The 27,677-nt window shown below is 34.5% G+C and overlaps 1 protein-coding gene across 11 annotated transcripts in view; it reads left to right on the top strand.

Annotated features, from left to right (window-relative positions):
* The window catches only part of LOC120412379 (blood vessel epicardial substance), a 171,291-nt gene that overhangs the window by 6,422 nt on the left and 137,192 nt on the right, over positions 1–27,677 (top strand). For 10 of the 11 annotated variants that reach the window (XM_052706299.1, XM_039572852.2, XM_052706298.1 and 7 more), the window contains exon 2: positions 20,768–21,958. In XM_052706299.1, the coding sequence (XP_052562259.1) occupies positions 21,182–21,958 (777 nt within the window). In that variant the 5' untranslated portion in view covers positions 20,768–21,181. The remainder of the gene's footprint in view (positions 1–20,767; positions 21,959–27,677) is intronic. The other variant, XM_039572860.2, reaches the window with a different exon arrangement.

The following is a 27,677-nucleotide window of genomic DNA, read 5'->3' as shown; positions in this document are numbered from 1 at the left end:
ATGGTTTTAACGAACCGCACGATTTGAGTGAATTTAACATTTATTCTCAATTTTTATTCCATTGTTGAGGCTTTTTGGAGATTTACATGAATTAAATTATGCTGGTTTTTTAAAGATCAGTAAAGTTAAATGAATTTTTAAATCATTTTTAATTTTGAGAATATCGGAAAATCTATTAAATCTTCAAATCTAGAGTTTTTTTTTTTTGAATAGGTGCTATAAACATATGAAACACAATAACTTATAGAACCTTTTCAAAAAAAAAAAAAAAAAAAAACTCTGGATATCGTTCATGTTTGCATGACACACCCAAAGGAAAAATATATCTCAAAATCTGCAACAGTGGATTTGCTGCAGAAAATGTCACATTTTATAACATTTTTTGCAGCAAGCCCGTAGATCATTTTTGCCCGCGTGTAAACATGTCAGCGATCTGCAGTTCTCACCAACACATATAATGCTGTAGCGTCCCCGAGCAACACTCCAGAGAGAACATTATGTTCGCGCTCTTTCCCTCACAATTCATCAAGCGTCCATGGCGCGGTGGTAGCGTGTCGGATCAGCAACCTAGAAGTTGGTGATTCAATCCTCGTTCTGATAAGATTTTTTTTCTGCAATACAATCAATCAGCCGTCGGTAATGTCGATAATTGTCGGTAACGGGCAAAAATGTCATACCCCTATATCGCAAAAAATGCATGAGGACAGATTTCATGCAGATTCTGATATACTTTCATGCCGCCATGTATCACAATCATGCGACCGACGGTTGGGTGCAGTATCCGATTCAAATATAATTTTGTTTTTTTTTTAAATAACTGAAAAACTATCATAAAAATAAAGTTAAAAGTTTTCAAAAAAGACTTACAAATGTTTGATAATTTTAAGGTTTGATAGAATTTAATAATTTACAAGTCTTACAGACTTACAAATTAAGAGCTTTTCTTGGTTCCCAAAAATCCAAGTCTTTGATTGCAACATAAAAAAAAGATTTAAAATGTTTTGAAAAATTCAAATTCAAAGATTGTCAACATTTGAGAAATTCAATACTCTGGAAATTTTCAGAACACTAACACACGTATGATTAGGAGACTTTCATGATTTGTAGACTTCAACAAAACGGCGGTCGCATGATTGTGATGCATGGCGGCATGAAAGTATATCAGAATCTGCATGAAAACTGTCCTCATGCATTTTTTGCGATATAGGGGTATGACGTTTTTGCCCGTTACCGACAATTATCGACATTACCGAAGGCTTTTTGGTTGTATTTCACTAAAAAAAAACCTTATTAGAACGAGGATTGAACCACCAACTTCTTGATTATTGATCCGATACGCTACCACCGCGCCATGGACGCTTGATGAAATATGAGTGAAAGAGCACCAACATATTCTTCTCTTTGGTGTGTTGCTCGGGGACGGGCCAGCATTATATGTGTTGGTGAGAACTGCAGATCGCTGACATGTTTACACGCGGGCAAAAATGATCTACGGGCTTACTGCAAAAAATGTTATAAAATGTGACATTTTCTGCAGCAAATCCACTGTTGCAGATTTTGAGATATATTTTTCCTTTGGGTGTAGTTTTGAAGATTCTTGAGATCGGAAAACTTTCATTGTTTGGAGACATTCATAATTTTATTACTTGACAATTTTCAATTTTCTTTTTATAAATTTGAAGACAACAGACAACAGACAGTTTGAAAACATTCATTATGAGGTTAAACCAAAAAAATGAGATTCTCAAGATTAGTGAATTTCCTAAAATACATTCAATATTTTTGAACTTCAGATTTGGAGAATTTAAAAATTTGGAGACTTTGAATAATCGTAGATTTTCATGATTTGGAGACTTTCTATAAAATAATTTCTTGTTTCGGAAAATTTCTAAAATTGTAGGCTTTCAAGATTAACATACCGGCATCAGGGGTGACATTGCTTGAATTTGTACGACTCAAAATCATCTCCATACCCAAATGTAATTGAGAATTGCAATATTTGGAAACTTAAAATATTTGAAGACTTTCAATATTTGGGTACTTTCATATTATTTGGAGATTTGTTATGTTTGGAGACTTGCAATGTTGCAATATTTGAATATTTGGAAGCTTTAAAAATTTTGAGACTTATAATATATTTTAACGGTACACATCAACCAGAGCTTTTGCACCAAGATTTTTGATACAGATATTTTACTATCTTCAAAACTACGGGAACTATCGATATAATTTTCTATTCATCCCCTAAAGTACTGCCTACAAAATAATTTACAGCAAAGTTTGAGTATTTTTACAGTCAGATAGTTGCAGGATTGGGTCCGTAAGTTTGTCATTTTTAGAATAAGAAGACAACAACTTCCTTGGTTGCTGTGCACCCTTAAGACTATATTTTTTTTAACTTTAAATATTTGAAAACTTTAAATGTGTGAAGACTTCACATTTTTGGATTTTTTTAAATTTTTGGAGATTTGCAATATTTGAAGACTTTCAATATTTGGCGACTTTCAAGATTTGGAGACCTGCAATATTTGGATATTTGCAATATTCGGTGATTTAGAGTTTTGCAATATTTGGAGACTCGTAATTTTTGGAGACCTGCAATATTTGGAGATTTGCTACAGGCCAATACGCACCTCCCAAGAAAAGGGAGCAAGAAATTGCTTTACGAACAGCAGAACAAAGGAGAGAGAACGATTTCTTGAGGCTTTTCTTCACCCTCTCTGGCTTGCTTTCACTGTCGCTGCTGCCCATTTGAATTTTTTCTTGACCGGTTCCTTCCGAAGTGAGAATGCAAGTGCAATGCAAGTCTCCAAGACTTGGTTTTGGAAATCAGTAATATTTGGAGACTTTTAATACGAGGAGACTTTAAATATTTGGAGTCTTTAAATATTTAATACCTGATGCCGGTTTGCAGATTTTTTTGTTAATTTTGTTATTTTCACTTTCTAATATTCAGGCGCTTTTTATAATTTGGAGACTTGGAAGTTACAAATTTGGAGACCTTTATGTCAATATTTACCATATTTGAAAACTATCATTAGAAGATTTCAAAAGTTTAGTCGTGAATGATTTGGAGACGATTACGATTTTACTTTTGAAACAACAAGGACTCTAAATTTTAAGATTAAGTGTCAAACATGATTGAAAAAACAGATGATTTGGAGACTTTAGATATTAGAGATTTTATAGACTTTAAAGAATGGGAGAGTTTCATATTAGATAAATTTAAATTTTAGAAACTCTTGAGATCATTCAACTATGAAGTAATTTGAAGTAATTTTAACACAAATAACATTTATAAAAATTGTAGACATTCCCTCTTACAACAGTGTCCTCCAGTTAAATCTCTCCAACAGTAGCAAATCGTGCCCTTGAACAGAGAGCTGTTCTCTGTGTAATGTTTGCCAGGGTAAAAGTCATGCAAAACAACAGCTCACTGCATCACTTCTCACAGCCGCTACTGGTCCGAGTCGGAGTTCGGTCATCAGGATGCATGTTGCAATTGGTTTTGCATCCACTTCAACATCCGCCGCAGTAAAAGTTCAGTTCGACACGACCCGGCCCGCACATATGGCCGAGATGATACAATGTTTGCCGTTTTGGCTGCTGGCGCGAGTTGCTTCTACATGTGCGGGGAAAATATGTATATGCAAAATTACACTGCAGTTCGGTGAGTCGAGCCGGGCCAGGCCGAATGGAGCCAACTTTGAAACGGTAGAGTTGGGTTGGTTTGAATGTGTTACCATTTTATAACACTTAACTCAAAGTTGTTATTTGAGATTTGATTGATTAAGAGACAATTTTGCAATATTTGGAGACTTGCAACACGTGCAAGTTTGCAATATATTGTGAGCTGTATTTTTTTGGAGATTTGTTATTTTTGGAAATTTGCATTATTTGGAGACTTGATTTTTTTGGAGAATTGCTCTAATTGGAGATTTTTTTATGATTGGAGACTTGCAATATTTGGAGATTTGAAATATTTTAAAACTTGCAACGTTCGGAAACCTTTTAATTTTTGAAAATTTCAATATTTGGAAATAAATACTTTTTGAGAGTTGCAATATTTGGAGACTTGTACTTGGAGATCAGCTATATTTGGATTTGGAGACTTTAAATATTTGAAGACTTTCAATATTTGGATACATTAATTTGTTTGGAGATTTTAAATATTAGGTGATTTGTTATGTTTGGAGACTTGCAATATTTGGAGACTTTCAAAATTTTGAGACCTGTGATATATTCAAGACTATAAATATTTGGAGACTTGAAATATTTAGAGACTTTGAATGTGTGAAAACTTTATATTTTTGAAGATTTTCAATATTTGGAGATTTGTTATGTTTGGAGACTTGCTATATTTAGAAACTTTCAGTACTTGGAGACGTTCAATATTTGGAGACCTGCAATATTTGGATATTTTCAAAATTTGGAGACTTTCAATATTTGAAGACCAGCAATATTTGGAAAATTGCAATAATCGGAGATTTTTAATATTTGGATACTTGTAATATTTGGAGATTTGCTATACTTGGAGAGCTTTTAATTTCTTGAAAATTGCACTGCAAATCTCCATGACTTGTTTTTGGAAATCAGCAATATTTAGTGACTTTTTATATGAGGAGACTTTAAATATTTGGAGCCTTTACATATTTTGAGACTTTTATCTTCAATTTAAATTAAATAAAGTCTTCAATTTAAATATTTGGAGGTATTTAGAGATCTGTAATATTTGGAAATCTTTTAATTTTTTGGAGACTTTCAAGTTTTTGAAAAATTTCTATATTAATATAATTTTATTCGGGGTTCTTCAGTTTTGGGAACTTTGTTATGTAAAGAAATTGCAATTTTTGGAGAGGTCGGAAGTGTGACCTCGACTGAGAAAGTCCATCCCGCTAGTGATCTATCTGACGAAATTGAGAACTGTTTTGCTGGCGGATGGCGCTGGTGGACAACCCGTCCGTTGGTGCAGTGTTTTTTTAGATATACGGTGGCGAAAGCGGTGTTGGGAGGATGGCGACGGGCGTGCTTGAGAAACGTCGTGTGTCGGGCGGCTTTGTTTCGATTGCGATTTTAAGTGTGAATTTAAAGGATTGGTTCGACTTTATTGGCGGCATTCGGTCGGCCGTGAAAAGTTTGTCGCGCGAGTGATGGAGTTTACGCGTTTTCTGGATTATTGTCGTGTTTTGAGAGGTTTATTTTGCGGTCGGTGGTGGCGTTTCTGGCCATCTTTTATTTTCTTTCTTGCTTGCGCCGTCATGAGTGAGAGCGAAAGCGTTGTGTTAGTGTGACCTGAGCTTAACACCGAGGTGTTCTACTTGCATGCAAGTGTTTTGCAAGGTTGTTAGTGCGTTGACAGCTCCGGTTGAGTGAGATGGTGTTGGTCAGCCGATGACTCGCCCCCTTACCACCGTACTCCAGAGTTGTTGTGTTGGAGGAAGAGAGTGAGGGTGTTTTCGTTAGCTGCTTGGCGGACGCAAGGAGTGGACTTCTTTGGACGCGATCGGCTCGAGGAGCGAGAGACAACGACGCAGGCTGGAGAGTGCAACTGGCGAGTGGCGAGAGCAGAGCCCAAGCTGTTCCAGTGCTTCCAGATTGTATCCTTTTCAGAGAATTCAAAAAATGTTTCATGTTTCATATTTTTTCCCACGCTTCTTATTTTCATTTATTCTTCTCTTCTTTAAAGTTATTTCTTCTGAAAATATCAAACTTCTCTTTAAATCTTTTATCTCAGTTTTTCTTACTATTATTTCTTACAATCTTATTACCTTATTTCAATTAATAACGTATTATTTTTCAGATAATAATGAAGGTAATTCACTATATAAAATAATGCTATTGATTATATTCATTGATTGTATTTACTATATGTCATTACACTATACACACCCTACACAACACCAATGCAACTATAAATCGGAGCGTTTGGTACGGTATGTCCACGCATCCCTCCTCCCCTGTAGATTCTGTGGAATGTGATCCGTTTACAGAATCCTCTCTGCGGTAAACACAACGTAGTAGGGCTGGCCGCTTTAATTTTTGTTTTACATTTTCGGGTGTTCTCGGATGTACTGCAATTATTAATATTGACAAGAAAAGTGCTTGGGGCGTAATCTAATCACAAGACTTTCCAGCATGCTTTCATCGGACTGGCTACGTTTGTGTTAGATTAGATTATTAGATTAGATTAAAGAAATTGCAATTTTTGGAGACTAGTAAATTTTAAGAGATTTACAACATATTTCAAGTTAATGACTTGAAATATTTGAGGATTTTCAATATTTGGGGATTTGCAATATATGGAGGTTTGTTATATTTGAAGACTTGCAATATTGGGAGTAGAGGGTGACGATTCTCGAGATTTTCAATTTCCCGGGAATCGAGAGTTGAACTTGGCAATTTCCCGGGAATTCCCGGGACCCGGGAGTTTTTACTACGCCAACAGTGTCAAAAATTTAAAATAAAAAGTAATAAATGTGTTTCTTTTAAATGAATTCAGTTACTGTTAATTCATACTAATTTTATGAAACGTTAGTTTGAACAGCCTCATTGTTTTGAGGAACTCGAGGAACTATACAAAACTTTTGATTATTTTTTTTCTGAATCTGCAAAAACTAAATCGTTTCTTGAGTTTTTTAAGACTCAAAATTGTAGTACTTGCAATATTTTGAGATTTTCTATACTTGTAGAGCTTTTAATTTCTTGAGAATATTAATGCAAGTCTCCAAGACATGTTTTTTTTGTAAATCGGCAATAATTTGATATTTTTAATGTGAGGAGACTTTAAATGTTTAGAGTCTTTAAATATTTAGAGATTTTACATATTTGGAGACTTTACATATTTTGAGACTTTAAATCAAGCTTCCCATGCGCCAGTGCCAACGCACACCGCGGGTTTGGTTTTCTAGCTTCGGTACGTGCCTGAACCCATTTGTGTATTGGTATCTTGGTACATCGTACCAGCGCACCACGACACTCTCGGCTCGCCCCATCGGTTTTGTGTCTGGCACTCACCCATGGCATGAACCCAGCGTGCCGTGGTACGCGCCGTGGTATTGAACCCGTTTTGTACCGCCAGCGCGTACCACGGCACGTACCTCGGCTCGTAGCGAGTGAAGCACCTTGGTTCATATACCGGGTTCATGCCATGGGTGAGTGCCAGACACAAAACCGACGCGGCGAATCGAGAGTGTCGTGGTGCGCTGGTACGATGAACCAAAATACCCTCGGTTCGTGTGAGTCGGGTACGGGTGTAAACCGAACAAAGCAGGCGCAAAGCAAACCCGAGGTGCAAGTGAACCGCGTGTACCGCACGGTGCAGGGAAGCTTGCTTTAAATAAAAGTGTTCATATAAAATTAAATAAAGTCGTCTATTTAAATATAAGGAGACTTTAAATTTTTGGAGTCTTTAAATATTTGGAGACTTTACATATTTGGAGACTTTACATATTTGGAGATTTTGCATATTTTGAGACTTGAAATAAAAGTTTTCAATTAAAATTAAATAATGTCGTCAATTCAAATATTTGGAGACTTGAAATATTTGAATACTTTAAAAATTTGGTGATTTTAAATCTTTGGAGACCTGTAATATTCGGATAATGCAATATTTCTAGAATTGCAATGTTTGGAGACTGCTTGTGTGAATCAATCGGACCGCGCACTGGACTCACAATCTAGAGGTCGCCGGTCGGTTCGAATCCTGAGGCGGACGCAAAAAAAAATCTAGGTATAAATATAGGTATTCGGTGCCCACTCCCCGTGCCATACCTTCACACTTAGGAGACCCGGGAGGCGGAGTCTTGTCGCAAAAAGAACGATACACGCCTGTGAATCCGTTGACGAAACCGCAAGGTTTAAGAGGGCCACATTATAAGGTGTTTACGTCGATTCCTTTTTTTTCAAGTTTTGGAGACTTGCAACATTTGGAGATCTGTAATATTTGGAGACTTGCAACTTTGGAAATCTGTAATATTTGGAGATTTTTTTTTTGAAAATTGCGGCTTTTAGAGGCTCTTATTTGAAGTTCATCAGTTTTGGGAAAATTAAAATATTTGAAGATTAATTTTTTAGAGATTTGTTATGTTTAGAAATTTCCAATATTTGGAGACTAGTAATTTTTTGGAGATCTTCAACATATTTCAAGTTGATGACTTGAAATATTTGGGAAATTACAATATTTGGAGATTTGTTATGTTTGGAGACTTGCAATATTTGGAGACTTACAATATTTGGAGAATTGTAGTATTTGGTGACTCGCAATATTTGGAGACTTGCAATATTAGTAAGCTTGAAATTTTGTTATACAAATTGGATCAACGTAACATTTTCCTACGGTACTTTTGCCGGCCCACGATAGTACGAGCAGTGCTACACATTACAACTCTTGGGCACAACAATAAAACACAAAAAAAAACGATAAATAGTGGCAGGTCAAACAAAAAGCGTACAAAAAGCACTTACAAACAACATGATCACCACACAAACAAACAAACAATCGTACGTTAACGAACACATGAAAAAAAAAAGTCCAAATAAAATCAAGCGAGAGAGAAAACGGAAAAAACAACAAACAAATAAACAAACAAAACCTCAGAGACACCAGAGACCAGAGCATGTTCATTAGGCCCAACGGCTGCAACTCGAGCCATGACTAATAGAGAGCGAAATGCGAAACCTTCGTCATCGTCGTGTGGCATTCCGGACTTGAGGGGGACACTTTAAGAGGGGAGGGGGGGGGGGGGGAGCCAAACTAAACGGCCACTTGAGACAGACTCAATTGAAGAATGGTGGTGCCTCGGTTCGTGGTGGTGATTCCGAACGTCTAAATCAAGACTTTTACAACCCGATTTTGTGCGTGACGGAGAAAAAAAGATTGTATTTGGTTGTAAATTTTCAAGTCAATCTTTGGAGACTTTCAAAATTTATAAGATTTAAGAACTTTTAAGATGTGTAGACTTGAAAGATTCGGAGACTTTCAAGATTTGGAGACATTGAAAATTTTAAGACTTCCAAAATTACGACGAAATTCTTAATTTGAAGACATTTAAAATTTGGAGACTTTTAAAATTTGGAGACTTTTGAAATTTTAAAGACTTTTTAAGCTTCGGAGACATTAAAGATTTGGAGACTTTTGAAATTTTGAAGACATTCAAAATGTGGAGATTTCCAACAATTGCCAAATCGCCCCTCAATTTGCAACGTAAAACTCTTAAAAGGTCTTTCGGAAACAAAAGTGACGTAATGTACCGTGGGGCGCACGTGCCGCCCGGAGATCCGAACCGAGAAGGCCGCGAATCTTCCCGATATGGCCATGTACAGCGGCAATGTCACAACACACGCACCGTACGCTCTTGGCACCGGTTTTGGGCCTGGTGCTGATGTTGTCATCGCCGTGGAAGAAGCGTGCCGGAAAGATTTATGGTTTGTTTTTAGAGGTTAGGTTTGATTCCGGTAAGTTTTTTGGATTATTTGGGGTTTTACGATGAACTTTTGGATGTTAATCGAGAAAAATACAAATTTTACTTATTTTCCTTCAAATTGGAAATTGAAATTAAAGCCTGACATGATCTTTTCCGAGAAAACTTTTCAAATGGATGAAGATTTTTTTTCCTTTCTCCACAACCAAATCACGGTTGGATAGATGTATCTGGGTTGTTTGACTTGTGGTTGTACAGCTCAATGTAAGGTCGGATGAATTTCGCTGAAATCTCCTTCTTCTCCTACTATGTTTAAATTTCTAGCTACTCAATAATAAGAAATAATCCCCCTGTAGTCATAATCTGACTTTCTATGCAATCAATTAAATATAAATCGATTTACTTGATCCAACTATAAATTGCTAGACTTGAGCGTTCAAATTAGACACTTCACTTGTATTTGGAGACTTTCTTGAATTTCTACAGCAATCCAAATTTTTAATATTTAGATAGTTTAAAATTGGAGACTTTTGAATTTTAAAACATTTAACATAAGGAAACATCTAGATTTGGAGACCATTAGGATTTTAATATTTTTAAAATTTGGAGACCTTCAAGATTTGGAGATTTGTCAATTAATATTAAACAATTCAAAAATGTGTTACGATACTTTTGCGAAACGAAAAATTGAGACTTAAAAACATTTTCAATTTGGAGTGTTTGGAATTTTGGAGAGTTTGTAAATTGGAGACTTTTAAAATTTAACACATTTAACGGTGCACATCAACCAGAGTTTTTGCACCCAGATTTTTGTTACAGACATTTTAGTATCTTCAAAACTACGGGTTCTATCGGAATATTTTTTTGTTCATCTTTTAAACTACTACTGTCCACAAAGTAATTTACAACAAAGTTTGATTGATTTTACATTCCCGGGTCCGTAAATTTGACCATTTTGGAATAAGAAGACAACAACTTCCTTCGTTGCTGTGCATCCTTAAGAAATTCAAAGATGTAAAGTCCATCAAGGTTAGAATATTTTCAAGGTTTGGAGACTTCCATAATTCATTATACTTTTGACTTCAAGGCTTTCAAAATAATTTTGAGGTATTCATGGTTTGGAAATTTGTCAGTCAATATAGAACAAATGAACACTTTCTTACGATATTTTTACGAAGCGAAAAATTAAATTTAATGATTTAAAGCATTTTCAATTTAAAGAGTTTGGAATTTAAATTAGTTGACCATTGAGTGAGACCATTAAGATTTTAATACCTTCAAGGTTTGGAGACTTTATGATTTCGTTGACTTCAAGATAATTTTGAGACTTTAAAGATTTGGAGATTTGTCAATTAATATTAAACAAATCAACACATTTTTATCGATACCTTTGCGAAATTAAAAATTAAGACATATATACTTTTTGAATTTGGAGAGTTTGAAAATTTGGAGAGTTTACAAATTGGAGACTTGGGAAGTTTTAAGAAATCCAAAATTTGAATATGTTTAAGGTTTGAAGACTTTCATAATTTTGAAACTTTCAAGATTTGGAGATTTTTCAATTAAAATTAATCAAATCAGCACTTTTTTACGATACTTTTGCGAAACAAATACTTAACACTAAAAAAAATATCCGGAGAGTTCAAAAACTGGAGACTTTAAAAATGTTGAAACAATCAATATGAGGGAAATTTTAAGATTTCGAGCCCACTTAGGTTTGAATATTTTTTCTACGTTTGGAGACTTTCATGATTTGGAGACTTCCAAGATAATTTTAAGATTTTCTTGAATCGAGATTTGTCAAAACTTTATTACGATACTTTTGTGAAAAGAAAAGTTAAGACAATACAACTTTTCTTATTTTGAGAGTTTTAAAATTGGAGACTTTTTAAATTTAAAACATTCGAGATGAGGAAAATTTTCAGATGTAGATTCCATCAAAGTTTAAACATTTTAAAGTTTGAAGATTTTTATGATTTGGAGACTTTCTAGATTCTCAATACTCGAGACTTTTAAAATTTTGGAGACTTTTATAATTTGAAGAATTTTATTGATCCTTGCACTGTAACTTGGATTCGGCTCGCACTTTTCTCCGCACTTTTGACAACAAAATTTCCAAAAACTAGGCAACCAGCAGTTGTTTATTTACATTTCCAGTCGCAGTTTCCACCAAACTGGACATTCGCACTTTAAAATTGCGATTGTCAGGTGAGCAACATCGGCTCGCTTTGATCATTTTTTGAGAAAATTAAAATTTCCCAAGCCAGTTTGACAAATCGCAATAGTGCGATCGATAGCAATAATTTAGTGCGAAGTTCAAGTTAGTGAGAATTGCGCAATAACATTTAAAAAATAAAAAACGAGCCTTTCATTATTTGATATCATTCATGTTGGGATTTTTTAAGATTTGGAAACTATCAACATTTGAATATGTTCAAAGTTTGGAGACATGCACGATGTGGAAACTTACAAGATTTAGATACCAGATAATTTTTAGACTTGAGGCCAGAGAATAGTTGTAATTTGAAATTTGTAGACTTCAAATAAATCTACACTTAAAAAAATGGAAACATTTCAAAATTTGGAGTCGTTGTTGATTTGGAGACATTTGAGATAGTAGAACTTGAGACTTTCAATAGTAGAACTTGAGACTTAAGACTTGAGTTGAGATTTGAAACAAGAGACGAGAGACAAGAGACAAGAGACAAGAAACTTGTAGACTTGCAGACTTGTAGACTTGTAGACTTGTAGACTTGCAGACTTGTAGACTTGTAGACTTGTAGACTTGCAGACTTGTAGACTTGTAGACTTTTAGACTTGTAGAATTGCAGACTTGCAGACTTGCAGACTTGTAGACTTGTAGACTTGTACACTTGCAGATTTGTAGACTTGTAGACTTGCAGATTTGCAGACTTGCAGACTTGTAGACTTGTAGACTTGTAGACTTGCAGACTTGTAGACTTGTAGACTTGTAGACTTGCAGACTTGTAGACTTGTAGACTTTTAGACTTGCAGACTTGCAGACTTGTAGACTTGTAGACTTGTACACTTGCAGATTTGTAGACTTGTAGACTTGCAGATTTGCAGACTTGCAGACTTGTAGACTTGTAGACTTGTAGACTTGCAGACTTGTAGACTTGTAGACTTGTAGACTTGTAGACTTGAAGACTTGTAGTCTTGTAGACTTGTAGACTTGTAGACTTGTAGACTTGTAGACTTGTAGACTTGTAGACTTGCGGACTTGTTGACTTGTATACCTGTAGACTTGAGACTTGAGATTTGTAGACTTGTAGACTTGTAGACTTGTAGACTTGTAGACTTGTAGACTGGTAGACTGGCAGACTTGTAGACGTGTAGACTTGTCGAATTGTATACTTGTAGACTTACAGACTTGTAGAATTGTATGTAGACTTGAAGACTTGTAGACTTGAAGACTTGTAGACTTGTAGACTTGAAGACTTGTAGACTTGAAGACTTGTAGACTTGAAGACTTGTAGACTTGAAGACTTGTAGACTTGAAGACTTGTAGACTTGAAGACTTGTAGACTTGAAGACTTGTAGACTTGTAGACTTGTAGACTTGTAGATTTGTAGACTTGTAGACTTGTAGACTTGAAGACTTGTGGACTTGAAGACTTGTAGACTTGAAGACTTGTAGACTTGAAGACTTGTAGACTTGTAGACTTGTAGACTTGTAGACTTGTAGACTTGTAGACTTGTAGACTTGAAGACTTGTGGACTTGAGGCTTGACTTGAGACTTGAGACTTGACTTGACTTGACTTGACTTGACTTGACTTGACTTGACTTGACTTGACTTGACTTGACTTGACTTGACTTGACTTGACTTGACTTGACTTGACTTGACTTGACTTGACTTGACTTGACTTGACTTGACTTGACTTGACTTGACTTGACTTGACTTGACTTGACTTGACTTGACTTGACTTGACTTGACTTGACTTGACTTGACTTGACTTGACTTGACTTGACTTGACTTGACTTGACTTGACTTGACTTGACTTGACTTGACTTGACTTGACTTGACTTGACTTGACTTGACTTGACTTGACTTGACTTGACTTGACTTGACTTGACTTGACTTGACTTGACTTGACTTGACTTGACTTGACTTGACTTGACTTGACTTGACTTGACTTGACTTGACTTGACTTGACTTGACTTGACTTGACTTGACTTGACTTGACTTGACTTGACTTGACTTGACTTGACTTGACTTGACTTGACTTGACTTGACTTGACTTGACTTGACTTGACTTGACTTGACTTGACTTGACTTGACTTGACTTGACTTGACTTGACTTGACTTGACTTGACTTGACTTGACTTGACTTGACTTGACTTGACTTGACTTGACTTGACTTGACTTGACTTGACTTGACTTGACTTGACTTGACTTGACTTGACTTGACTTGACTTGACTTGACTTGACTTGACTTGACTTGACTTGACTTGACTTGACTTGACTTGACTTGACTTGACTTGACTTGACTTGACTTGACTTGACTTGACTTGACTTGACTTGACTTGACTTGACTTGACTTGACTTGACTTGACTTGACTTGACTTGACTTGACTTGACTTGACTTGACTTGACTTGACTTGACTTGACTTGAATTTCTTGGCTATTTATGTGCATCTACATTGACTCAAACTATTTAAAAGCCATTGAAACAGTTATACAACGAGCCAATTCAACCCAACTACACAAATACCCCATAAACTGAGCCATTTTCCGCCACACAAAACGCATTGACCCACAAAATCAAAAAGTTCAGTTTTATTCATCCGTTCGAAATAATCCACGCGATTATGGCTCGGATCTGCATCTGCATCGTATAAAACCAACACGCACACACACGTACACATCTTGAAAGACACACCAACTATTATGCTCTGTGAACACCGCCAGCTGCCGCCGGCAAAACCGTGAATATCTGCTTCTGTGTGTTTGTGTGAATGTTTGTGAAAAGTCTGCCACTGATGGCTTATGGGGAGCGAGAGGAGATCCCTTCCACGAATTCACCGAGCACGCGGACCAGCCATAACCCCCGCGAGTCCAAATAAAAGTCTCCACCAGATGGAGGGGGAAGATGAGTAGGGGTGTTCCTTTTTTGTAATTTTGAAACTTTTTTTTTCTAAACTAATAATAGACTCAAAGACATGATTGTAGACTTACAAAGTTAGAAGATTCGCAAAAAAAGAAGAATTGTGGACTTTAAATGTGGAGACTTTCACTTTTGTGAAAATTTCAGTTCAGTGAATCAAGAACGATTACTTGAAAATTTGGAACATATCCAATCAAAAACTCTCACTTATTCAAATTGGAGACTTACATTATTTGGGGACTTACATATATTGGAGTCTCAAATTATTTGGAGACTCACATAATATGAATACTTACATTATTTGGTGACTGTCATAATGTGGAGAATTACATAATTTGTAGATTTATATTACCTGTATACATGCACAGTTTGGAGACTTACACAATTTGTAGACTTGTGATTTAAAAAAATAAATGTTACTTTTAAATTAAAAAAAAATCAAAACATGTAGACTTTTAAGATTTGGAGATCAACTAAAATGGGAAATTCTCAGATTTGACTGACTAACATTGAACACTTAAGCTCCTGTACATCCCTACCCAATTTTAGCGGGAACGGCTACCGCTGAGTATTCCGCCTTTGCCGGTTTGTTTTTATGATAAGTATCTCTCACATGTGTATAAATAAAAGTCGGTTTGGCAGAAAATTTCGAGTGCGTTCGTTGGCGATCGCTGTTTTTGTTTTCCTCTTCTTCTTTTTTATCAAACTTGATCACCACCACCAACACTAACGATTGTCCGAAAAAGGGAAAAACTAGAAGTTTAACAGTCCCACGAAAGGGGAGGACAGTCCTCTCAAGTCTTATCTAATATAGCACCACCGGACCCGGAGTTAGTTAGTGGACGCGCGCCCAATTTGGCAGTGGCAGTGGTGGGTTGCCAATTGTGGTGAACGGACTTGTCATAGCTTTTTTGTTGATATTGTCAACAGGAATGGAAATCGAGAGAAGGCGGTGAGAGGTGACTAATCGCGATGAAAACATAACTTGTAAGCGATAATGTTTGGTTTGTGGACTATATAACTTGACAATTTATAATCTTTTGTTTTTCCAAACAAATTTACTCCAAAAAGATTTGGCAAACACACATTAAATCTATTATTAGTTCCTAGCAAGTTACCAAAAAATAACAAAGTTTGTTATTCTGAAAAATATGTTTTTCTAGGGGTACTTCAGTGTCATTTGTATCATATTGTTCAGCATTGATTTTATGTTTGTAAACCCATTTTAAACGTGGAATATCTGTTGTTCTGTTACAAGCTTTTTATCAAATTGTGTTCTGATTGGACTTATAAAGATACTTTGAGTAATTCTCGCGATATGAAGTGATGCATTCCTCTTAAATTATTTGCAACCTCGTTTGATTATTCTATTTTGCGTAAGAAATTGGTAATTCTTTTAATTCTTATTTAACAAGTTGTGTTCTTATTGAATTCTTGTATATACTTTGAGTGAATATTTAAGTAGGTAGCGACGCTTTCCACTTTATTTAATTACAGTATTGATTTCACTTTGAACCCAGTTTGATTATGAATTTGTTTTTCTTCTGATAGCCATTTAACAAATTGTGTTCTTATTGAAAAAATATTTACACTTTGTGCTATTTTCAAGTCGCGTGCCAATTCCCACCCAAATTATCATAATCTAATCGGAAGCCATTAGTGTCAATATGTCTGATATTTTGCCAAAAAAGAAAGCTATTTTCGCCAAAACCAGTTCCAAACCCGTCTATTTTCCCGCCGACGGCGGTAATTGAATTCCACCTTCATACACATCCAAAAAAGCATAAAAACAACATAAACACCCACATCATCGCAAATTCTTCTCGCAGCCCAAAATTGATAACCTTTTTCGCGTGTTTTCGTCCTAAAACAAAATGCAGCCCTCCACTTGACAGCGCTGTACCCACCTCCTGCACCCACCTCGAAAAATACACGCCCGATGCGCATTTTTATTGTCTAATAAATAATAACCTCATGAATGGAAATGAGTTTGGCAGGGGGATTGAGGCTAGACTAGAGTGTATTTGTGTGAGTGGGTGTGTGTGTGCGAGCCCCAGTGTGAGTGATGTGGCAGCAAACGGAAGAATAAGGGAATAACAATAACTTTAGTGGGTACTACTAGCTGAAAGGGTTTTTGGAAAAAGGTGGGTGTAATAGTTTGAAAATGGGAAAAGTAAAGGGTTTAAAGCACCAACTCTACGTTAGTGTTTGAACTATCAAAAACGTTTCCATATTTTAAATGCCTAGGAAATACATTAGTCTTAGAATTAAAAAGTTTTGTTTTTTTTACAAATTGTGTTCTAATTGATACATCATAGATTCTTGGTATAAACTCACCAGTGGGGAAGGAGTTTTATTTTTACTTGTTACATTAGTTATATAAATTTAAATCGACTTATTTTGGAGTAGGAAATGTATTGTTCTTCTAAAAAAAGTTTAACAAATTGTGTTCTCTTTGATCAGCAATTGTAGCAGCTCCAATACAATGTTAATGTTTGAAGTGTCATGTCATTAAAACGTTTTCGGAGTCAAATTTCTAGAATTCACAATTGTCTTTTAATTTAATTTTTTTACAAGTTGTGTCCTAATTGATATATCTCAGATTCTTGGAATAAACCCACAAATTGGAAAGGAAGTTTTCCTGTTTTCTTTATGTCGTTACTAATTTCATTTTCATTTGATCCATTTTAAGGTCAAACAGGTCAAACAATTTCTTTTAAAAGATTTTAACATGCTGTGTTTTATTTGACCTACAAAAGACGTTTTGGATTTGGATACAGGAGGGTTTAATTTTTGGAGGGAGCAGCTTTCCTGTCTTTTGAATAATTATTATAGTTTTAGTTTCATTTTAGGTTAATCTATTTTGGAATAGTAAAATAGGGGTTTCTTTTATAAGATCGTTAACAAATTTTATTCTGATTAAACTATTAAAGTTACTTTAGAAAATCTCCCAATGATGGGAGGAACGGTTTCTCCTCTCTATTTGATTTGGGTATTGATTTCTTGGTAGATCTGAAATGGCATTTAAATGTGCTGTATTTTTACAGTTATTTTATCAAATTATGTTCTGATTGAATTACTATAGAAACTTGGTGCATTTTCAACATTTTTCAATATTTTTTTAAACTTTGAATAACTTTGTAGCCTCCAAATCCTAAAAATCTCTAAACCTTAGTCTTCAAATTTAAAGTCTCCAAATCCAAAACAGCTTCAAATCATCATTTATGCACACTAAAGTCTAGACGTGTACCAAACATCACCACCATGTTTTCTTTATGACGGGTGACTAAACCGAAGAAAGCGAAGCAAATTTGGGAACAACATTGGCAATGTTGGGAGCACTTTAAGAGGAGGCGTCGTGACGGCAGGAAGTAGGTTGGCAGCAGTAGTTGTGTGTAAGTCACGACAAGCTCCACAAATCAGGTGTGGTGAGAGCCAGAGGTCGATGGTTTTGGGGATTTTTTTCGTTGTGAGCTATGCTTTGGCGTGTCATTTAGTTTTTGCTTTTTATTTTTGTAAACATTGTTTATTTTATTTGTTATTTTTACTTCAACTAAAGATATTAAAACAGTTTGCTTCAAGTTTGAAAATTATCATTGAGAAATAAAATAGCTGAAATTTTTAGAAATATGACATTTTTATTTTTTTTAAATTGATTAACAAATTGTGTTTTTATTAAACTGTTGTATATACCTATTGGAAAAAAATGGTAAATCTCCCTTTATTCGATAACAGTAATTTAAACCATTTGGTTACAAAATATAAAGGTAGAACATTTGTGTTTTTTCTAGAAATTATTTAACAATTGTTGTAGCTCTATGTGTTCCGTACATTGTATACTGTATTTACTGCATATAGGGTACATATACGATATACGAGAGGTAGAGGTACATTGGCTTTGATCGTCCAGTTTTCACAGCGACGAGATGGCCGTGCGGGTTGGGGCGCGGACTTAGTAAGCTAGATATAACTATCGCCGGTTTGATATTTTTTTGGGATTACAGATATTTTTTCCTAGCGTCTGCCAGATGTAAATTTACACATTATTAGAGGTAAAATTAAAGCTTTTTTCTGACATAAAAGATGTACTCCTTTTTAGATGAAATTTTACCATGATTTTTTTTACTGTGAAGTTGTGTTCAATTGTGAATACTGTTTTCAAGTCGGGTTCCAAACCTGATCCGATAATTATTAGATTATGAACATAAATCTATTAAATGGTTGAAAAAACAACACAATTGATCAACCAAAGGTTCCCAACCTCAAAAAGGCTGTTCTCGCGTTGTTTACCAACCCCTGATGATGGTGGCGGGCGGAAGTCTGACGATGAATTAATAAATGTTTTGTTACGAAAATGGAGGTGGTGGCAAACATCATCATCGAACAGCAAAACTCCCAAACTGGTAGTGTGAACCTATAAATATGCACCAGAAAAAAAGGAGAATTCGGGCTGGCAACATTAAACACGATCGTAAAAATGTGGGAGAGTTCCACCAAAAGCTGAGCTAATGCCGGGAAGTTATGGCTTAGACTCGACCCGGCTGTGAACTAATTCAATTTGCTGAAGATGGCTCGCTTTGGATGGATGTGGGTGTCGGGTGTCGAAGTCGTCTGTCGGGAATTCTTGACGAGTTTATTCAATTAGGATTTGTTTAATTCGCTTCGGGCCGCAGAAGGAAGTGTCAATTAGACTTTGCCTGGAAAGAAGGGTTCGAAGAATCGAGCTGTTTTCGAGTTGGATTGCAAGAGAGTACAGTCAAATGAAAATAATGTCTCAATGAAGACATTATATTTAATCTTTAAGCTCGCATTGACATTTTCCGCTTTATCTGAGGGTCAACTTTTTAAAACTCCAAACCATAAGTCTACAAATCTCAAACTTTCAAAACTGATCCTCCAAATTATATGTCTCTGTATCAATTCAATAGTATCCAAATTTTAAATTTCAAAATTATACATCATCTAATAAACATGTGTTTAAAAACCTAAAGCCTTTAAATCTAATGTCTCCAAACCTTAATTCGTCAAACCTGAGTCTAAAAAGTTTAAGTCTAAAAAACTGAAGACTCAACATTTTGAAACTCGAAGCCTTAAGTCTACAAATCTCAATTCTTCAAAACTGAGTCTTTAAACCATACGTACCCTTTTCAAGGAAAAAAAAGTCTCCAAACATTGAAATAAATAACAAATAACATAAGTATCCAAATCATGTGTTTATAAATCTTAAGCCTTAAAATATTAAGTCTACAAATCTCAATGTACAAGTTTAAGTTTGCAAACTAATCTTGAGTATAAAAACGAAACTAAGTGTCCAAACTATAAGTCTGCATATCGCTTCGCTAGGAGACGGTGATTTAAGCGGATTGCAGACTGAATTTCGCCATGTTATGTGATACCAAACTATAAGTCTCCATATCAGTGTTAAAGTCTCCAAATGTTCAATTTCGAATTCTTAAGACTTCAATAGCATTTCTATAAAATTCTAAATCCTTCAAATCTAAAGTCTCCAAACCTTAATTTGACTACCCTGTGTTTACTAAGTTTAAGTCAAGGTCTCCAAACATCGAATTTCACAATAAGTCTCCAAAAGCAGGTGCTTACAAATCTTAAGCCTTCAAAGCATTACTCTCCAAACCTTAATTCGACAAACCTGAGTCTACAAAGCTGAAGTCAATCTAAATTCTCAAGTTGATTAGACACCCAACCATAAGTCTACAAACCAATTAGTCAAAGTCTCCAAACATTTAATTCCAAAATTATAAGTCTCCAAATTAGGCGCGCTCTTTGGAAGGGAAGGCACATTTTTTTGCTCAGTAATGTAGAACCGATGCCGGATATTCCGGTTCTAGAGGTTTAGGGACCATCCATTAACCACGTGGACACTTTTTTGGAAATCTCAAACCCCCCCTCCCCCTAAAGTGTCGACGTTGTTCTTAGGATCACTCAAAATGCTCGAGTGACACTTCAAACTTTGAGAAATTAGACAGATATTTACTTCACAAATCATGTAAAGTACCAATTTTCAATTTTCTGTCATTTTATGGCCATCCCGGATGTTCCGGATACCGGATCCCGATTTGTTATTATCTCTAGGATCACTGATATCGGAGATCAGACACACCAATGATCTTGAAATTAGCTGGAAATATTTTCATAAAACATTTCAAAAGTCCTCTGAAACCTTCATATTTATATAGATTTTCTATGTTTTTCTCTTTTCAGGCATCTCCAATCTGAATTCTCGTCATATTCAGTCAAACCTATCAAAATTTAAGGAATGCCAAAATTCTCATAATTGTCCCAAGTGCGTTCGCAAGTGCCCCAATAAGAAGATCCAGTTGTGCCAGTGTAATCTTTAAAAAGAAGAAGAATTTCTCCAAAACCACAAAATGTCCTCCCGACTCCAACACCCGGAAGATCTGGAGCTGGCGGGTGCCGCGACATCCTGCACGTGAAGCGATCCGCTCCCGTGTGAATGCCCCTCCGACGGAAGCGTAAACGCAAAATCGTCAACTTGATCCCTCAATCGGTAGTACCTAGTAGTAGAAGTAGTAGGGCAGGTAGTGCAAGGGTAGTAGTGCCATCGCGACCGCAGTAGTGTTTTAGTGCCCAAAGCTGGATCGCTTGCAGCGCGTCATGTTCCTGCTGGGCTGGGCGCTGGCCCTGGGCCTGGTGGACACCACGAGTCCGCTGAGCGTGGTCCAGCAGCCGCAGCAGCATCACCAGCATCCGGTTCCGGTTCCGGCGGGCGGAAGTTTCCCCGCGTCCGGAATCGGCAGCCCGAACGGGTTGATCATCGAAGATTCGCCGATCGCCCCGTCCTCCCAGTACATCGTATCGAAGGACCAGTGGAACGGCGGGGGTGCCGCGGCGGCCGCTGCCGGTGCTGCTCACGGTCACGGCCACGGTGGCCACTCGTCGCAGGCCGGCTCCTCCAGCGGATCCTCCTCCGGTGGTGGTGGTGGTGGTGAGGAGAACCCTCGCCGGTCCCGGCTCGTTCCCGGTCCTAACGATACGTTCCGTTCTCTTGTCCCAGGGATGGCCAACGGTGGCGGTGGGGCGGGCTCCGGTGGCTCCTCCGATTCGGCCCATCCGTTCAGCACCTTCTTCGACATCTCGCAGTGGACGCTGATGGAGTGCTTTTCGCTCCGGAGGACCCAGCATCTGTACTACCAGCTGGGGAATGGGTTGTTCCTGTTGGCGTTCCTGGCGCCGAACGCACCCTTTGGGATGTTGTGGCTGCGGTGCGTCGTCATTGCGGGCTGCGTCCTGCTCATCATCTGGGGTTGGCAGGTTGAGTGCACCGTCGATGTGGTCGTGTGGGCGAGTTTGTTCCTGGCGGTGAACGCGATCTACGTGGGGGCGCTGCTGTGCAAGCTGCGGCCGGTCAAGTTCGAGAAGGAGATTGAAGCGGTAAGTTTTCATCGTAATTTTCACTTAATTGATCATGAAACAGATGTCTTGAACGAAAATATTGTATAGTATTTAAATAAATACAAAAATACAAAAATACAAAAAAAAATGCAAAAATACAAAAATACAAAAATACAAAAATACAAAAATACAAAAATACAAAAATACAAAAATACAAAAATACAAAAATACAAAAATAAAAAAATACAAAAATACAAAAATACAAAAATACAAAAATACAAAAATACAAAAATACAAAAATACAAAAATACAAAAATACAAAAATACAAAAATACAAAAATACAAAAATACAAAAATACAAAAATACAAAAATACAAAAATACAAAAATACAAAAATACAAAAATACAAAAATACAAAAATACAAAAATACAAAAATACAAAAATACAAAAATACAAAAATAGAAAAATACAAAAATACAAAAATACAAAAATACAAAAATACAAAAATACAAAAATACAAAAATACAAAAATACAAAAATACAAAAATACAAAAATACAAAAATACAAAAATAGAAAAATACAAAAATACAAAAATACAAAAATACAAAAATACAAAAATACAAAAATACAAAAATACAAAAATACAAAAATACAAAAATACAAAAATACAAAAATACAAAAATACAAAAATACAAAAATACAAAAATACAAAAATACAAAAATACAAAAATACAAAAATACAAAAATACAAAAATACAAAAATACAAAAATACAAAAATACAAAAATACAAAAATACAAAAATACAAAAATACAAAAATACAAAAATACAAAAATACAAAAATACAAAAATACAAAAATACAAAAATACAAAAATACAAAAATACAAAAATACAAAAATACAAAAATACAAAAATACAAAAATACAAAAATACAAAAATACAAAAATACAAAAATACAAAAATACAAAAATACAAAAATACAAAAATACAAAAATACAAAAATACAAAAATACAAAAATACAAAAATACAAAAATACAAAAATACAAAAATACAAAAATACAAAAATACAAAAATACAAAAATACAAAAATACAAAAATACAAAATCATCGGGCTAGCAACCACCTAGCCAATAACAACTAGTTTTTGTGCTCCGCGTTTTTTCACCGATTTCTACGATTTACGGTCGTTAATTAACCGCGGGTGTGCTCCTACGCGATGCGTAACAAGGGCCGCGGCCGTGGCTTCTCGAGTTCGGCTCGGGGACGTGGCCAAAACAGCTCATTGCACCGTATCCAGAAGAGCTCCTCGCCGGCGGCAAAAAACCCAGCTGTTCTTCTTACGACTGCTGACCAAACGAAGATCCCGCTACTGCCACGTAGCCCCGTCAGAACCAGAGCATCCGGTAAGAAGGTCCAGCAGTCCGTATCGACTTCCGGAATGCCGCAACAAACGTCCGGAGCCGGTGGACCTGGTCCATCCTCCAGCACAACGGGAATTGCAATTCCAACAAAAAATTCGTTCGAGATGCTGTCTGATAGCGGCGACGACGACGAAAGTGCACACCAGCAGGAGGACAATAACCCCGCAGATGAAGCAAAGAAGGCAAAAATGCTCGCGTGTTCTTTGCCTAGGGTGAGAGACAGGCCACCAATGATACATGTGGTCGATACTTTGGCGTCTACTGTTGATGATCTATTGCTACCGTCAAACGTACAATATTTCATCAAAGTAACAAAAGTTGCGGTGCAAGTGCTCGCGCTGTCCCAAGCGGATTATGCCAAGGTTTTGGAAGTGTTCAAAGCCAATAATGTGAAATTTTTCACGTACGACCGCCGTGATCAAAAAATGGTCAAGGTCGTGCTCCAAGGACTGGCGGAGATGGACATTTCCGAGGTCACCGAGGAGCTGAAAAACCTCGACATCACGCCTCGAGAGGTAAAAGTGCTGTCGAAGAAGACCACAGCGACAGGTACACATGTATTGTACCTGTTATATTTCGACAAGGGTACAGTAAAAATCCAGGACCTCCGACTGGTAAAGTGCCTTTCCGGATACTTGGTGAAGTGGAGGTTTTTCACCAAGCGGCCAACCGACGCCGCACAATGCCACCGTTGCCAAAAATTTGGCCACGGATCCCGCAACTGTAACCTGCCCCCGCGATGCGTCAAGTGTGGCAAGGATCACCTCACCGAAGGCTGCCCTCTACCCCGGAAGGCGACGCTGAAGGATACCGGAAACGCTGAGCAGCACAAGCCTAGCGTGAAATGCGCTAACTGCGGTGGAAACCACACCGCCAACTTCCGCGGATGCACGTCCCGGAAGTCGTACATCGAGCAGCAGGAAAAGAAGAGGAAGCCGCCTGCCAGTTCACTGACTAAACCCGCAGCAGATCGCAGTTCGGCGCATCCACCCGGATGGTCGCGAACGTACGCAAGCGTAGCAGCAGCCAGCCTAGAACCTGCCCCAGCGCAGGTCGACGCTGCCGATGGTGACCTGTTCTCGCTGTCGGAGTTCCTCATCCTCGCGAGGGACATGTTTCACCGTCTGAGTAGCTGCCGTAACAAGCAGCAACAATTCATGGCGCTATCAGAGCTCATGATGAAATATGTCTGCATCGTTTGAGCCCTCAACGACACGTCGATTCACGCCGTCAACATTGTTTTGACTTAAATATTCTGTGATATAGTCCTAAGCTTTCCCTTCCCCTATCCCCCTTCCTAAGTAATTTTTGCAGTTTTTTTTGTGAACTTTTCCTGCACTTGCTTATCCCTTAATCCTAGAAACAATAGTAATCATTTGATTAATGTATTAAGCCGTAGCTGAAAGGATTTCCACAACACTACATAATGTAATTAACTCAACAAATTGTACATTGATAAGCACACACAAATAAATAAATATGAAATGAAAAAAAAAAAAAAAAAAAATACAAAAATACAAAAATACAAAAATACAAAAATACAAAAATACAAAAATACAAAAATACAAAAATACAAAAATACAAAAATACAAAAATACAAAAATACAAAAATACAAAAATACAAAAATACAAAAATACAAAAATACAAAAATACAAAAATACAAAAATACAAAAATACAAAAATACAAAAATACAAAAATACAAAAATACAAAAATACAAAAATACAAAAATACAAAAATACAAAAATACAAAAATACAAAAATACAAAAATACAAAAATACAAAAATACAAAAATACAAAAATACAAAAATACAAAAATACAAAAATACAAAAATACAAAAATACAAAAATACAAAAATACAAAAATACAAAAATACAAAAATACAAAAATACAAAAATACAAAAATACAAAAATACAAAAATACAAAAATACAAAAATACAAAAATACAAAAATACAAAAATACAAAAATACAAAAATACAAAAATACAAAAATACAAAAATACAAAAATACAAAAATACAAAAATACAAAAATACAAAAATACAAAAATACAAAAATACAAAAATACAAAAATACAAAAATACAAAAATACAAAAATACAAAAATACAAAAATACAAAAATACAAAAATACAAAAATACAAAAATACAAAAATACAAAAATACAAAAATACAAAAATACAAAAATACAAAAATACAAAAATACAAAAATACAAAAATACAAAAATACAAAAATACAAAAATACAAAAATACAAAAATACAAAAATACAAAAATACAAAAATACAAAAATACAAAAATACAAAAATACAAAAATACAAAAATACAAAAATACAAAAATACAAAAATACAAAAATACAAAAATACAAAAATACAAAAATACAAAAATACAAAAATACAAAAATACAAAAATACAAAAATACAAAAATACAAAAATACAAAAATACAAAAATACAAAAATACAAAAATACAAAAATACAAAAATACAAAAATACAAAAATACAAAAATACAAAAATACAAAAATACAAAAATACAAAAATACAAAAATACAAAAATACAAAAATACAAAAATACAAAAATACAAAAATACAAAAATACAAAAATACAAAAATACAAAAATACAAAAATACAAAAATACAAAAATACAAAAATACAAAAATACAAAAATACAAAAATACAAAAATACAAAAATACAAAAATACAAAAATACAAAAATACAAAAATACAAAAATACAAAAATACAAAAATACAAAAATACAAAAATACAAAAATACAAAAATACAAAAATACAAAAATACAAAAATACAAAAATACAAAAATACAAAAATACAAAAATACAAAAATACAAAAATACAAAAATACAAAAATACAAAAATACAAAAATACAAAAATACAAAAATACAAAAATACAAAAATACAAAAATACAAAAATACAAAAATACAAAAATACAAAAATACAAAAATACAAAAATACAAAAATACAAAAATACAAAAATACAAAAATACAAAAATACAAAAATACAAAAATACAAAAATACAAAAATACAAAAATACAAAAATACAAAAATACAAAAATACAAAAATACAAAAATACAAAAATACAAAAATACAAAAATACAAAAATACAAAAATACAAAAATACAAAAATACAAAAATACAAAAATACAAAAATACAAAAATACAAAAATACAAAAATACAAAAATACAAAAATACAAAAATACAAAAATACAAAAATACAAAAATACAAAAATACAAAAATACAAAAATACAAAAATACAAAAATACAAAAAATACAAAAAATACAAAAATACAAAAATACAAAAATACAAAAATACAAAAATACAAAAATACAAAAATACAAAAATACAAAAATACAAAAATACAAAAATACAAAAATACAAAAATACAAAAATACAAAAATACAAAAATACAAAAATACAAAAATACAAAAATACAAAAATACAAAAATACAAAAATACAAAAATACAAAAATACAAAAATACAAAAATACAAAAATTCTATAAAATCTGTACAAAATCTATACAAAATATGTACAAAATCTCTTCAAATCTCTACAAAAGCTCTACAAAATCTCTACAAAAAATTTACAACAGTTCTACAAAAAATCTTCTAAAATTCTACAAAAATCCTACAAAAATGCTACAAAAATTTCTTCAAAAATTCAACAAACAATCTTCAAAAATTCTACATGAATTCTAGATGAATTCTACAAAAAATCTACAAAAAATCTAAAAAAAATCTACAAAAATTCTACAAAAATTCTAAAAAATTCTACAAAAATTCTACAAATATTCTACAAAAATTCTACAAAAATTCTACAAAAATTTTACAAAACTTCTACAAAAATTCTACAAAAATTCTACAAAAAATCTACAAATATTCTACAACAATTCTAAAAAAATTCTACGTAAATTCTACAAAAAATCTACAAAAATTCTGCAAAAAAATTACAAAAATTCTTCAAAAAATCTACAAAACTTCTACAAAAAGTTGTAGAACTTCTACAAAATTCTACAAAATTTCTACAAAAATTCTACAAAATTTCTACAAAAATTCTACAAAATTCTTCAAAAATTCTACAAAAATTTCTACAATTCTACAAAAAATCTACAAAAATCCTGCAAAAATTTTAAAAAAAATCTACAAAAAATCTACAAAAATTCTACAAAAATTCTACAAAAATTCTACAAACAATTTACAAGAATTATACAAAAACTCAACAAAAATTCTACCAAAATTCTACTGAAATTCTACAAAAAATCAACAAAAAATCTGCAAAAATTCTACAAACAATTTACAAGAATTCTACAAA

Source organism: Culex pipiens, chromosome 1 (genome assembly GCF_016801865.2).
Source record: "Culex pipiens pallens isolate TS chromosome 1, TS_CPP_V2, whole genome shotgun sequence".
In the NCBI taxonomy this organism is placed as follows: Eukaryota; Metazoa; Arthropoda; class Insecta; order Diptera; family Culicidae; genus Culex; species Culex pipiens.
The sequence above is the reverse complement of the archived record's forward strand: the minus strand, read 5'-3'. Positions and strand labels throughout refer to the sequence as shown.